A 14608-nucleotide genomic window follows, 5' to 3' on the forward strand; every position below is an offset into this window, starting at 1 on the left:
GCCCTCTGGAATATTATATTCCAAGCCCTGTGGTCCCTTAATGTAGAAGCTGCTACATCTTGTGTTATCCTGATTGTGTTTCCACAATACTTGAATTGTTTCTTTCTGGCCTCTTGGCAGTATTTTCTCCTTGACCTGGGAACTCTGGAATTTGGCTACAATATTCCTAAGAGTTTTCCTTTGGGGATCTCTTTCAGGAGGTGATTGGTGGATTCTTTCAATTTCTATTTTGCCCTCTGGTTCTAAAATATCAGGGCAGTTTTCCTTGATAATTTCTTGAAAGATGATGTCTAGGCCCTTTTTTTGATCATGGCTTTCAGATAGTCCACTAATTTTGAAATTCTCTCTCCTGGGTCTGTTTCCCAGCTCAGTTGTTTTTCCAATGAGATATTTCACATTGTTTTCTATTTTTTAATTCTTTTGGATTTGTTTTACAGTGTCTTGATTTCTCATAAAGTCACTATCTTCCAATTGCTCCGTTCTAATTTTTAAGGAAGTATTTTCTTCAGTAAGCTTTTGGACTTGCTTTTCCATTCAGCTAATTGCTTTTTGAGGCATTCTTCTTCTTGTTGGCCTTTTGGACCTCTTTTGCCATTTGGATTAGGCTATTTTTTCAGTATTTTTTGGGTCTCCTTTAGCAAGCTGTTGATTTGTTTTTCATGATTTTCTTGCATCACTCTCAGTTTTTCCTCTATTTCTCTTACTTGCTTCTCAGACTCCTTTTTGAGCTCTTCCATGGCCTGGGACCAATTCATATTTTTCTTGGAGACTTTGGATGTAAGAGCTTTGACCGTGTTGTCTTCTTCTGGTTTATGTTTTGATCTCCTTTGTTACCAAAGAAAGATTCTATCGTCTGACCCTTTTTGCTCTGTTTACTCATGATCCCAGCCAGTTACTTGAGTTATGAATTCTTTGTTAAGGTAGGAATCTGCTTCCAGTGTGGGGAATGTACTGTCCCAAGCTTCTAGGGTTTTGTGCAGCTGTTTTCAGAGATACTTCTCGGGACCTGTAAATTTTCAGTTCTTCCAAGGTGGTATAATAAGGGGCTAGGTGTTTAGTCCTTTCCTGACCTGTGCTCTGGTCTATGAGTGACCACAAGCACTCTTTTCTGCCTTGGAACTGTAAGGAGGATTCTCTTTCCACAGCCACTACAAGTTCCACCATGCCATTGCTCCTCCTCACCCCAGGATCACCACCCAGAACTGTAACCCAGATCCAGGCACAGGCAAAGCAAGGGAATCCTGCACCAGCAGAGAGATCCCTGCAATCCCCCTCTATCAGCCACTCAATTCCCCCTCAGTCTGTGGGTTGGAAGCTCCTGAGGCAGCCACCACCCCAGGGTCGTGCTCTGTGAATCAGGCTGAGACTGACCACACTCCTTTCTCAGCACCGCAGACACAGATTTTTCCTACTGAACTAAGTTGCCTTTGACTCATGGGTTGAGAAGTTGAGAAGTACCACAGCTGCCTGCAATTCAGTCCTCTGAGGCCTGCTCCAAGTTCACTGGGGCCTGCACGCCCACACTGAACTGCACTCCTCCCCCAGCCTTATGTGATATACCTTTCCCATCAACCATCCAGGCTGTCTTGGGCTGTAAATTTGTTTCACTCTGTCTGTTTGTGGGTTCTGCTGCTTTAGAACTTGTTTAGAGCCATTTTTTACAGGTATTTGGAGGGGTTTGTGGGAGAACTCAAGCAAGTCACTGCTTTTACTCTGCCATCTTGGCTCTGCCCCCTGTAAGAAAAAAAATGCATACTTTCTTTCGAGAGGAGAGTGGTACAGTGAAGGGACTGCTGGATTTGGAGGAAGTAGACATGGGTTTGAACATAAACTCTTCACAACTTTGGGAAGATCACTTAATGTCTGTGGACCTCAGCGCCTCTTCTCTAAAATGAGGGAATTGAACCTCTTAACAGTTCTAAATGTATAATCCTATGGTAAATGAAAAATCTAGTCATGAGGATATTGTGATTAGGTAACTTGAAGCAGATCTTACAAAAACAACTGATTTTTATGGAGTATATCAACTGGAAATCTTGTCAACTGGGACTTTAGCATAATACGTTGACAACCCAAGTATTATCATCACAGTTCCAAAGTGCTTAATCCTCAAAGGAAGATAAAAGTTAAATTTAATACCTGATTTGTTTAGGGCTTTTCAAATTACTTTCATACATATGTTTTTTATTTTATCTTCACAAAATCTTTTCTCATAGGTAAACCATGCATTATTGTGCTCATTTTCTTCATAAAGTAGTTGATATAAAGAGGTTGAATAATTTGTCAAAGGCTGCTTATCTGGAATGTGACAATGCAGGATTTAAGGATTCTCTTGATTTCCGGTTCTGTTATTTCCATTACATGATACTGTCTTCCTACACTATATTTTATATCTCTTTCTTTAAAAAGAAATAGTAATCTATATGTTATATGATAATTGTGTGTTAACTAGAATATTTGTTAAGTCAGGATAGGCTTTTTCTTTTTTTCTTTTTTTTAAATTTAAAAGCCATTTTATTCAAAATCCTCTTGCCTGAAAAAACAATATATACAACATAGAGTCTGCACATGCTCTAATAACTTATTTCACTGTACATTATATATTCTATACATACAATCCAGCATTTGAATAACAATCCAGCTTAAGTTAAGAATCAAGGCTTTGAGTGACCTATGGGACACTTAGTTAGTAGTGTCTGTTAATTATTCAGAGCTCTGAGTTATGGTGCATTATGTATTTAAATCAATGTTCTGTCTAAAAATTAAGATTTTGATAGCAGTTATTTGTGGTGAGAAAAAGCTGCTAACTTTTAAAACAAGATGTATCCTTTGTGAGTAAAATTTTCTTGGAAAGGAAAGTCTACACAAACATCCTTTTGTTTCTCTTCCAAATATTAATTTCACTGTTTCTAGAACAATTTAAAATGAAAAGATTTTCTTGAGCACTGGCACAGTGTTCACACCAACAATATTCTGAACATGGAAATATGTTAATCAATTATTGTACAGCTAGCAGTAGGGCCCAAAGTATGAATGGAATCAAACAGTATCCAACCTCTGTCAAAGTAGCAGTACCTAGTCTTCCGGATGAAGATGTTCTGAATATGTAGGATGTGAAAAGCATTTCCACTTAGGTATGATGAACTTAAGTATGGGATATGCTGTTTCTTAATAGCAGACAAAGGAGTTTCTGGATATGTTTTGTGTAGTATAAGGTAGGGATAAAATGACCTAATCAAGGTAGGCTAATTAGTTTGAGGGGGTTTTGTACTTAATGAAAAGATAATGTTAAATTCTTCTCAAATATTTAAATATTTTGTGATTGTTACACAGGCATTTTACTTCTGAAAATACCAATAATTGAAGCAAAAAGGGAAGAGAATCAGTTTAAATTAACCCAGTACTTTTCCTAGGACTATATTTTTTGCCAGATGAGCCCTGGCTACATGTAGCGCTTTAGAATCACACTTCAGGAGTCTGTTCCTTAATATTCCATATAGCTTTAAAATAATCCATGTTTAGCTTCCATTTTAAAAGATAGGTTTTATTAAAAAAAAAGATTTGTCCCCCCAGATCTAATGATCGCTCAGTATGTCTTACACATCAGAAAAAAATCTCATATATAATAATTTTGGACATGGTAGTCTATTTTAATAATGATACTATTACTGAAAAAAGTCACCAAAAAATAAAAGTGGACATTTCTGTCTGAGTATTAGAGATTCTGAAGTATTATTGCCAGTTCTCTTACCATATATTGTTCTTACTTTAGTAACGGGGCCTTTTCAGAGTGTACTCTGGAATGTGTGGTTGCTGTCTGATAACTCGTTCTTTAGTAAAGAAATTGCTAAAATATTTTTGTTTCCAAAATAATGGTTTGCTTACCTTTTGTTCAAATCCAGTAAGCATTTATTAAGCACCTAACATATGTACAAGGCATTGTGTTAAACTGGGCATACAAAAGCAAAACAGAGAGGAGTTCCTGCCCTCAAAGGAGCTTATGTTTCGATGCAGTTTATGGCCCACTTAGCTAGGTGCTGATTGTTGCCAAACAGTAAATGGCTTCTCAGCAGTTCAGCTGAGGCAGACAATCTGGGAAGCTAGGTGTTCCAACTAATTGACCACATGTGATAGGAATCATTGAAAACACAAGACTGTCAATTTTTTTAAATTAAGGATTAATTTTCCTTGAAATTAATATATGACTCCATGAAATTCTAGTAAGCGATTTCTATGGAGTGGTTGTCCTTGAAAGTTTCTCTGGTAATAACTCACATTCATCTAGCGCTTTAAGCTTATAAAAGACACAGCCTGTTTCAGTTTACAGACCATTTGAACTCCTAGCTGCTCTCTCTGCCATAACCAGTGCTGGGAGCTGAATGGCAATAAGTGTAACTTTAAATTCGTGTGACCTATTTCAAACCTGAAAAAAAATTAGTCTATGTATTTCATTAATATTAGCTATATTTAAACTTTTGTGTTTTCTACCTGAAATATTACAGTTAAATGTACACAGTTGTTAATTTCACACACACACACACACACACACACACACACACACACACACACACCTGAATTTAGAAGCTAATTTATGAACACAGATTGAAAAAGATTTGTTTTCTTAAAAATTTTACCCCATCCATACTGTAACCTAAGTACTTTAAATCCTGTGATCTATTCCTTTTCTCTTCTGTATAATGGGTCTAATAGTATACAAATTTTGGATACTTAAATATAGTAGTCTCTAAGGAAGGAACCTTAAGAGACCTCATTTTACAGAAAAGGAAACTGAGCCCCAGAGAGGTTGAATGATGTGCCGGAAGGTCATAAAGATAAGTGACTGATTGACGCCAAACCCATTGTTCTTTTCTACTGTACCATGATGTTTTTCATTCCTACCTTAGTACAGTGCCTGGCACATAGTAGAATGCTCCATAAATGCTTGTTGACTGACAGCCTCACAGAACTGTCATAAGGATTAAATGAGATAATGTTGCTAAAGTGCATTGCAAGTTTCAGCGTGCTATATTACCATTCACATAGTTTTTCTAAGGAGAAAGAGAATTTCCTTTTAGTTATAATCAGCTGAAAGTTAGCATTTCTTTCTCATTTCCTTTGGATGGCTGTGTCCTTTTCTTTATCTGCAATATTGATCTCGTATCTTATCTATTTATGCACTGAATAATAGTAATTTGTATTTATATAACAATGTACCGTTACAAAGCACTTAACATATAATGCCATCTCATTGATCATTATAACACTTTAACTTTAGCTAAGTCACTGTACTTACATGTGGAGATCAGCTCCCTCATCAGTAAAATGAAAGATGTGGACTAATTGATTTCCTTGGTTTCACTGAGCTCCAGTGTACTGTGATTTTATAATTTTAAGTAAGTACTGCAGATGGCATGATCTCCGTTTTACAGATACAACATAAGCTTAGAAAGATTAAGTGACTTACCCTCCTACAGCTAGTAAGACCTAGAGCTAGGACTAGAACCAGATCTTTTAACTTAAAGTCTTGGCTTGTTCCATTTGTATGCATCTAGATGATCTTGATTCTGATAGTGAGAAACCTAAAGCTTATAGCACAGATATTATTTGTTGTTGAAAGAGAGTTGTCCGTTATTGTATAGAGAAAAAAATATGAATTGACTGAAGTGCAATTGAAGCTGTAGTATATCTAGGTTTTAGCACTTGGCTTTGTGTTCTCTTGGATTTTAAGTCTCTAGAGAACAAGAGCTATATCTTTCCAGTTTGATTTATAAATTATTACTAGCTATAATGTTAATAAGTGATAGGTGTTTCCTAAAATGATATTTGAAAAGTATAAAATAATGACATTATTGATCTTTGAATTATTATAGGATGGCATTGCTTGAAGTATTCAGAGGTTAATTTAACCTTAATTTGTTTCATTTTTTTTCCTGATTGGTAATGTTTTCTTAATAAAGAGAGCATTTTAGTAGCATTTAAACATATTTAGAAATTAGCATGGTATTTGTACCCTATCCCTTTCCAGTTTAGTGTACTTCCTTTTGTAGGGACTAATTTGTTTATTTAAAAACATTACTCTGGGGGCAGCTAGGTGGTGCAGTAGATAGAGCACCGGCCCTGCAGTCAAGAGGACCTGAGTTCAAATCTGGCCTCAGACACATAATACTTCCTAGCTGTTTGACTCTGGGCAGGTAACTTAACCCCAGTTGCCTCACTAAAAAAAAAAAACACCATTACTCTGGTGTCATTTATCTCCTTTTGTTTGTTGTTCTGATAAAATTCGTAATTTATAAACTATTAGCACTTCCAGTTAGTCTTCTGAAAAATATTATTGTATGTAGTTTCATGTATATGTTTATTGATTTCTTTAATATAACAGGTTTTTTATGTTGAATTGCTATAATGTTATAGGAGGAAATCCCTATTTACTTTGATCTTAAAATCTACTATTAATAAACCAGCTTTTTCTTATTTGCAGAGATCCTGTATATTTTGATGAAAATTGGCTAAATAGAATCAAAACAGAAGTGGGAGATAATTGGAGATTAAAGGTATTTTCCTATTTTTCCACCTACAAATGTATCCGTCACTACTTGTCTGTCTCTGATACTTGGGTTTATTAGTGTATTGCTGTTATGTGAGCTCTTTAGATTTGGAGGAGTATGGTATGGTAGAAAGGGCACTTACTGGATTTGGAATCTGATTTCTAATCCCAGCTCTACCACTTACTACATACTGTGTGAATTTGGACAGATCGCTGTTTGTTGATCTGTAAAATGAAGGGGTTTGTTGATCTGTAAAATGAAGGGGTTAGACTGGATGGTCTTTAAGACCCTTTTCAACTTTAAATCCTTTTTCTTTCTTTTTTTTTCCCCAAGTATTTTTTTCCCCAATTACATGTAAAAATAATTTTTACATTTGTTTCTTAAAATTTTGAGTTCCAAATTCTCTTCCTCCCCTCCCCCTTCATTGAGAAGGCAAGGATTTTGATATAGATTATACATGTAGAGTCATACTAAACATATTTCCATATTAGTCATGTTGTGAAAGAAAACACAAACAAAAAAAACCCCATGAAAAATAAAGTTTAATTTAAAAAAATGCTTTTATCTGCATTCAGACTCCCCTCAGCTCTTTTTTTGGAGATGGATAGCATTTTTCCTCATGAGTCCTTTGGAATTATCTTAGACCACTATCGCTGAGAGTAAGTCATTCACAGTTAATAATCATATGGTATTGCTGTCACTGTGTACAATATTCTCTTGGTTCTGCTCACTTCACTTTGCATCAGTTCATGTAAGTCTTCCCAGGTTTTTCTGAAAGCATCCTTCTCATCATTTCTTATAGCACAGCTTTATCACTCCTTGAGAAATAACTTTTAAGTTGTTATTTGTGGTAGGATTGTATAGTCATCTAAAGCAGTGGTGTCAAACTCAAATAGAAATGGATCCTTGTGTGGCATGTTGCTTATAAAACCACAAATTAGCATTATGTATGTTGTATTTTATTTTTGTTTATATTGTTAAATATTTCCTAATCATATTTTAATCTGAATCTGCCACTCCTGCTGCATTTTGATATTTCTGATCTAAAAGACAGTCCATTTAGTAATAGTTACACTAATAAACACATTTCATCTTTTCTTTTAAATACGAAGTGAAGAATTAACCTTGAAGTTTGGTTAAAAATGTTAACATTAGGGCAGCTAGGTGGCACAGTAGATAATGCATGGGCCCTGGATTCAGGAGGACCTGAGTTCAAATGTGGCCTCAGACACATAACACTTAATATCTGTGTGACCCTGGGCAAGTCACTTAACCCCGTTGCCTAGCCAAACCAAAAAACAAACAAACAAACAAATAAATAAATAAATAGAAATGGTAACATGAAAAGTCATAGAAAGGCAGAGGGCTCCCACAGAAATTCTCCCCAAAATTCAAACAAGGGATCACATAGAATAATGAAAATTTTTTAAAAATACAGAAAGAAATTAGAAGTAAGCTTCTGTGAAGTCCAGAACTGCACAAAAAGATGGCCAGAAGAATACAGAAACTGATAGTGGGGTTGGAACAGGAAAGGTAGTTCAAGCAAACATGGTGGTGAAGCCTGGGTGATAAGCTTTTGCCAAGTAAAGCAGCCTAAACTCTAGTACCTGGGCCAAAAGCTAGCAGAGCTGGAGAGAAGAAGTAAGCTAGGGAGAACTCCTGAAAATAGACCTAAGGCCAGTTGGCATTCTGAACAGTACTATAACAAGCCAGCACCAGATCCTGTGCTGGCCTGTTAGAATAGAAGTGAAGGATAGAACCAGCCCCAGTAGAAAGCTGAGCCAAGGAAGTGGCCCAGCCATACACTCTTCAGAGTCCTAAAACCATAGCAGGAGACAGGGCCAAATCAGCACCAGTGTACCAGCAGGGATTTGTAAGAGACCTCAAACTCATATGATTTCCAGCATCTCATTGCTCCCTGTTAATAACACAAGAGAGGATGTAACCAACTCCTAACTAAGAATCATGCAAAGAGAAAGAGACCAATCTGGACCTGAACCTGAACCTGCATTCTTCTGCTAGGAAACTTAAAACAGAAACCAGCAATTGAAGATGGTGGGGCTTCATACTAGCCACATCCATCCAAATAGGCAGTAACACAGACTGCAGGGGCAAGCAGACCAATTAAGATCCACCTAGCCCATCCAGGAGTGCCAGAGGAGACTAGTCCAAACACAAAATCCCAATCCAAGAACTGAGGCTGAAAATATGAGTAAGCAAAAGACACTAAACAATGAAGAAATACAGGCGTACCTCGTCTTATTGTGCTTTGAAGACTTTGCATTTTTTTACATATTGAAGATTTGTGCCAACCCTGTGCAAGACTTTCTGCACTATTTTTCCAGTAGCATGTGTTCACATCATATCTCTGTGTCACATTTTGGTCATTCTTGCAATACTTCAAACTTTTTCATTATTACATCTGTTACTGTGATCAGTGATCTTTTATGTTGCTATTATAATTGTTTTGGGGCCCCATGAACCATGCCCATAAAAGACAGGAAACTTAATAAACGTGTGTGTTCTGACTGCTCCACCAACCACCTGGTCCTATTTCTCTCCCTCTGCTTGGGCCTCCCTATCCCCTGAAGACACAGCAGTATTGAAATTAGGCCACTTACGATCCACAATGGCCTCTGAGTGTTCTAGTGAAAGGAAGAGTCAGTCCATGTGACAAATTTCATTTTTGTCTTATTTTAAGAATTGCCACAGCCACCTAAGCCTTCAGCAGTCATCATCCTCATCAGTCAGCAGCCATCAATACCCTCTACCAGCGAAAAGATTGACTTGCTGAAGACTCAACATGATGGTTAGCATTTTTTAGCAAGAGTATTCTTAAATTAAGTTATAAGTTAAATTAAATATTTAAATTAAATATATTGGGTTTTTTAGACGTACTACTACTACTACATACTTAATAGACTATAGTATAGTATAAACATCATTTTTATTTGTACTGGGAAACCAAAAAATTAATGTAACTTGCTTTATTGTGGAGATCTGGAACTGAACCTTCAGTATCTCCAAGATATGCCTGTACTGTGGAATAAGGGAAATCCAAGTGATAAACCCAGAAGAAAGGAGTAACCCTGTAGCATCTACAAAGTGAACAACTCTTTAAGGAAAAAAAATGGCTTAGTCACAAAGACTACCAGAGTGGCTAGAAGAAATAAAGCTAAAAGATAAAAAGTGAAATAAGATTTAGGAATGAAAAAAACTGGAAGAAGAAATAGCTTAAAAAAGAAGGTAGAAGACATTACCCTATGGAATCCTTGAAAAACAGGATGGAGAAAACTCATGGAATCTGTAAGAGTGCTCTATCTACTTTGTCACCTAGCTACATGGGGCTGAGTATAGTTTTGTTTGTTCTTTTGGGTTTTTTGTTTGTTTGTTTATTTTTTGGTTAGGCAGTGGGGTTAAGTGACTTGCCCAGGGTCACACAGCTTAGTAAGTGTTATGTGTCTGAGGCCGGATTTGAACTCATGTTGTCCTGAATCCAGGGCCGGTGCTCTATCCACTGTGCCATCTAGCTGCCCCTTGTTCCTTTGGTTTTAATAAAGGAAAGAAAAATGAGGGGAGAAGGAATACTCTAGGAAATAAATTAAGAGGAGAGAGGAGTTTATTTTGCCAAAGTATTATGCTCAAGAAGAAGCATATAAACATAGGGAAAGGGATTCAGGAAGCAAGCATCATATAATATACCTCTTGACTGAACTGGATAAAGGAGTGTTGAATACACACATAGAGAGTTCAAAATAGACATGCATTAAACTCAGCAAGGAAGTACTTACATGTTCTTTTCCTGCAGCAGTGTCAATACATAAAGAAAATATATTCTTTGATACCATGAAGGTAACAACCCAAATATGGTAACAAGATTTTTAAAAATATCACCTTATTTGACTAAAATCATTGGTCATCCACAAACATGTCTTGAAATATAGTTGGACTTAACTTGAGTTGTACTTTTATTCAACTATCTTTTCTCTTTCTTTGAACAGATAAGCAATTTGAAGAAAATTTTAAAAGGCATTCTGGATTACAACCATGAGGTAAGGGGTTTGAGGGATTTGTTTTTATTTGCCAGCATAATTGCTGGCCATGTTAAATTCAAAAGAGATGGAAAAATCAGGTGATAAAGAGTCCTTAAAACAACCTAAACTTTTCAACAAATGTTTATTAAATGCCTGCTACGTACAGGGCACTATACTAGGTAAAAGGGAAGGAAAGGGCCAAGACAGTTGGTTTGAATTATAGGATACTCACCCTTACAGCCAAGTCCAGATTCTGGTACTGACATCTCATTTGAAGATCTTGTTTGGATCTCTTCATTTTAACATAGATACATAAATGGGATTTTTTTCCCCCTCTTCAGATTTTAGGACAGCAGATTAATGATTTTACACTTCCTGATGTTAATCTTATTGGGGAACACTCAGATGCTGCAGAGCTTGGAAGGATGCTTCAACTCATTTTGGGATGTGCTGTGAACTGTGAACAGAAACAAGGTAAACGTTTTGGAAGTTACTATGTGTGATCTTAAACAATTAAGAAAAGTAGTAGTAGGAAGGCTTCCCTTTCTTTTGAAAAGGGGAGTGGAATGGCCAGTGCCTGAACTATTTGAATTGCCCAGAGTTCCACTGAAAACAGCTAGCTTCCTGGTGCCCGGTGTAAAGGATTACCATGGGCCAACAATGAAATGATGTGCCACCAAAGAAAACAAATAAAAGAAGTGATGGCAAATTGTTCAGCATACAGACTGTTGTCAGTTTTCTGTAGTCATTATGTCAAGATGATAGATCTCAAATACTGATTACATATTTCCTACTTAAAGTATCAAAATGCTTCATTTTCCTAGTTATTCCTTGCTGTGCTTCATTTCTGTGGTTAAGAGAGTTTGCTAAAATTAGGAGCAGTACAGGAAAGCCGTAGAAAGGCAAGTTTAATCGTGATACAAAAAGAAACTTCCTACAAGAGCTCTATCCAAAGTGGAGTGAGGTTTCCTTGGAACATAGCAAGTTCCCTCTTCTTAAAGAGATTCCAACCAAGGCAACATAAACATTTGAATATGTTGTTGAGGAAATTCTTTCTCAGGTATGGATTGTACATGTGGCTACTTCAGACTTTCCCAACTTAGAAGTGTTGTGATTCTTTGAAAAGCTTCATGAATCTTTTTAGGATTTGATCAAATTTTATTAATATTAATTTGCTTTTGGTATATAAAAGGGTGCAAATCTGAATTTTTGGTTCATTCCACTTTAATAAATGGAGTAAATCCAATTTTTGTTAATACAGTCCACTGAAAATTTGGAACAAATTGCCATAACATATACCACTATAATAGGTATTTCTCTGCCCCTACAAAAACTGCTCCTAACTCCCATAACCAGAATAGAAATAAAGATTTCATCAGTAAGAATTGGCATGCCTGTGATTGCATACACTTAAAAACTTGCATATGGGCATGTATGCACATACATATTATGACATGGGAAAAATATTTCAATGCTTTATTCTGTGAACTGTGAAGGAGGAAGGGCTTAAAATTGGTGGACCTATCTTCCCTTTGTTGAATGGAAGCTTGAAGATGAGGGTTACGTAAGACACCTTTATTATTTGTTGACTAATCTAAATTATATTTAATAAGCAAAAAAAGTCCTATAAAGTAAAAACGATCATTTATTTTTAAGGATGAGTCATAGCCATCACATAGCTTTGTTTTGGATAGTTTTAAATTTTTACTTTTCTTCAAATAATAATCTATATTTTCTGTCTCTTTCCTGTTTCTCTCTCATATACTCCCTTCTCTCCATTGAAAAAAGAAAAAACCCTAGTAACAAATATGCATAGTTAAGCAAAACAAGTTTCTATATTGGCCATAGCCAAAAAACATATCTCATTCAGATTCCATCACCTCTGTTAGGAGGTGGGTGACATGTGTCATTGTTGATCCTCTATACTTGTGGTTGGTTGGTCATATTGATCAAATAGATAATTTTTTTTATGGATGCTGCGTAAATGATTGTTTCCAGAAGGTGTATTGAAGTACACTGATATGTGATATAACATACATTTATTAGCACCTGCTGTGTGCACAGCACTTTGCTAGGCATTGAGCAAGAGGTACAAAGCCTTTAGGGGGCTTATAGCCTAATAAAAGAAGGTAAGAGCAACACATGCAGGATCAGTCTTAGGGCAGTTTTTAGCTATTAAGGCTTAAAACTGACTTAAGACTTTTGAGGCACCCTGTATAAATATAATTCAATGAAAAGTACATTAAAAGGTTATAAAATAAAGTTCTGTGAGGTCTAGGGGTGCCAAGTTGTTAGATTGCCCCAAGGGAATCAGAGTAAGTTTAGGAAGATAACATGGACTTCTAAGTAATGAAAAGAGCAATTCATTCAACAAAGAATAGAAAAGAGAGGACGTATTGTGTATAGGTATCAGCCTGAGAAAAACATGTAAGCAAAGAACACAGTGTGTGAAATTGGGATACTATTTCTGTTTGTCCAGTTTGGCTAGAACATAGAGTAAATGGAAAGAAGTGGTGTGAGCTGTGGCTGGAAAAGTAAGGTGATGCCAGATCGTAGAGAACCTTGAGTACCCACTCCCCACTCATGGTAACTTGTACATTAATCAATAGTCACTGTGGATTTTTGAGCAGAGTGACATGATCAGATCTGTGCATAAGATTAGTCTAATGGTGACATGAAGGATGAGTTCAAATGAAGAGACAGATTTTGTTTAGGAAATATTTAAGGATTTCTTTATAACCATTTTTAAGTGGGTAGCAGTGAGGGCCTTTAGTATGATGGCAGTATTAAGAATGGAGAGGAAGGGAAGGTCCAAGAGATGCTGTAGAGGTGGGGTTGATACTGCTTGCTAAATATTTGGGTGGAAAAAGTGAAGACAAGGGGAAAAGGCAAATCAAGCCAAAAGTTAAGATTATGGCTGAGACAGGGAAAATGGTAGAGTCACAGATAGAAAGCACTGTCAGCAGGAGTAGTTGATTTAGAGTATTAAATTTTAGATATTCAGCTGAATTTAATAGAACAGTTGAGTTTAAGATACTGGTCACATGTCCAGGTTGTGATGTCGTGAAATAGAGATGTGGATCTGGAGCTCAGAAAAAAGGTCAGAGCTGCAGGTATATGGACTTGAGAGTCATAACAATAGAGATGGTGATTTTACATCAGTGAAGTGAATGAGATTACCAAGAAAGAGGTTGTAGAGAGAAAAGAGGGCAGGGAAAATCCTTTAAGAAGATCCAAATTAAGAGTTTGGAAAGAGGATAAAAAATCACTTGGAAGTAGAAGAACAAGGAGAGAGGTGGTGGTTCTGAAACCAGGGTATTTGAGTGTCAGTATTTTTTCAAAGAGAAAGTATTAGGTTACCAAAAAAAGGAATTTGGAAAGCTAAGTTTAATTTATAGAGAGTGAACAATTTGAAAGGTAAGTGGTCTGGCAATTGAACATTTTAATGTTAGGAAAATTTCTTAATCACCAACTAAGTGTGGTTTTTGGCCAGCCTCTACATTATACTACTCTGTTCTGTCTCAAAAAACATAAAGTAGCCTATTGTAAATTCCTCTTTGTTTCAACAAATATTTATTAAGCAGTTACCATGTACAAAGTACTGAGTATGGTGTTCAGGATGCAAAGATAGGTATGATAAAGATTGTGTAGAGTGAAAAGTGGAAAAAAATGCTATGAGAAATTTGATGATGCAGAGATCAATTTTGGTTGGGAAAGTAAGGAACAGCTTCAAAGAAGAGGTGTTGTCTTGAGTTAGGCCTTGAATGAGGGAGAGGGAGGGGTGGATTATTCCAGAAATTGGAAGCAGTATTGACAACAATATGTATATAAAGTGTTTGGTGACTAATAATATTAGACAAAGCTGAAAAAGTAAGTTGGAACCAAATTGTGTAGGGCCTTGAATACCATTATCATGTTTTTGGCAGTCACTGGGAAGTCAGCAGGTTGAATAGAATATGAACTTCTTGAGACAGGAGCATTTTTGTTTTTTCTCTGTATCTCCGTAGTTCCTTCTGATTAAATACTTAA

General features: G+C 36.3%; 1 protein-coding gene across 1 annotated transcript in view; it reads left to right on the forward strand.

The window, feature by feature from the left end:
- Positions 1 to 14608, forward strand: part of HOOK3 (hook microtubule tethering protein 3) — a 106923-nt gene that overhangs the window by 25697 nt on the left and 66618 nt on the right. The window contains 3 exon segments of the mRNA XM_020969613.2: positions 6479 to 6551; positions 10547 to 10597; positions 10921 to 11053. Of these exon segments, the coding sequence (XP_020825272.1) occupies positions 6479 to 6551; positions 10547 to 10597; positions 10921 to 11053 (257 nt within the window).

This window comes from Phascolarctos cinereus, unplaced genomic scaffold (assembly GCF_003287225.1).
Source record: "Phascolarctos cinereus isolate Bilbo 61053 unplaced genomic scaffold, phaCin_HiC Scaffold_2;HRSCAF=192, whole genome shotgun sequence".
NCBI classification, from domain to species: Eukaryota; Metazoa; Chordata; class Mammalia; order Diprotodontia; family Phascolarctidae; genus Phascolarctos; species Phascolarctos cinereus.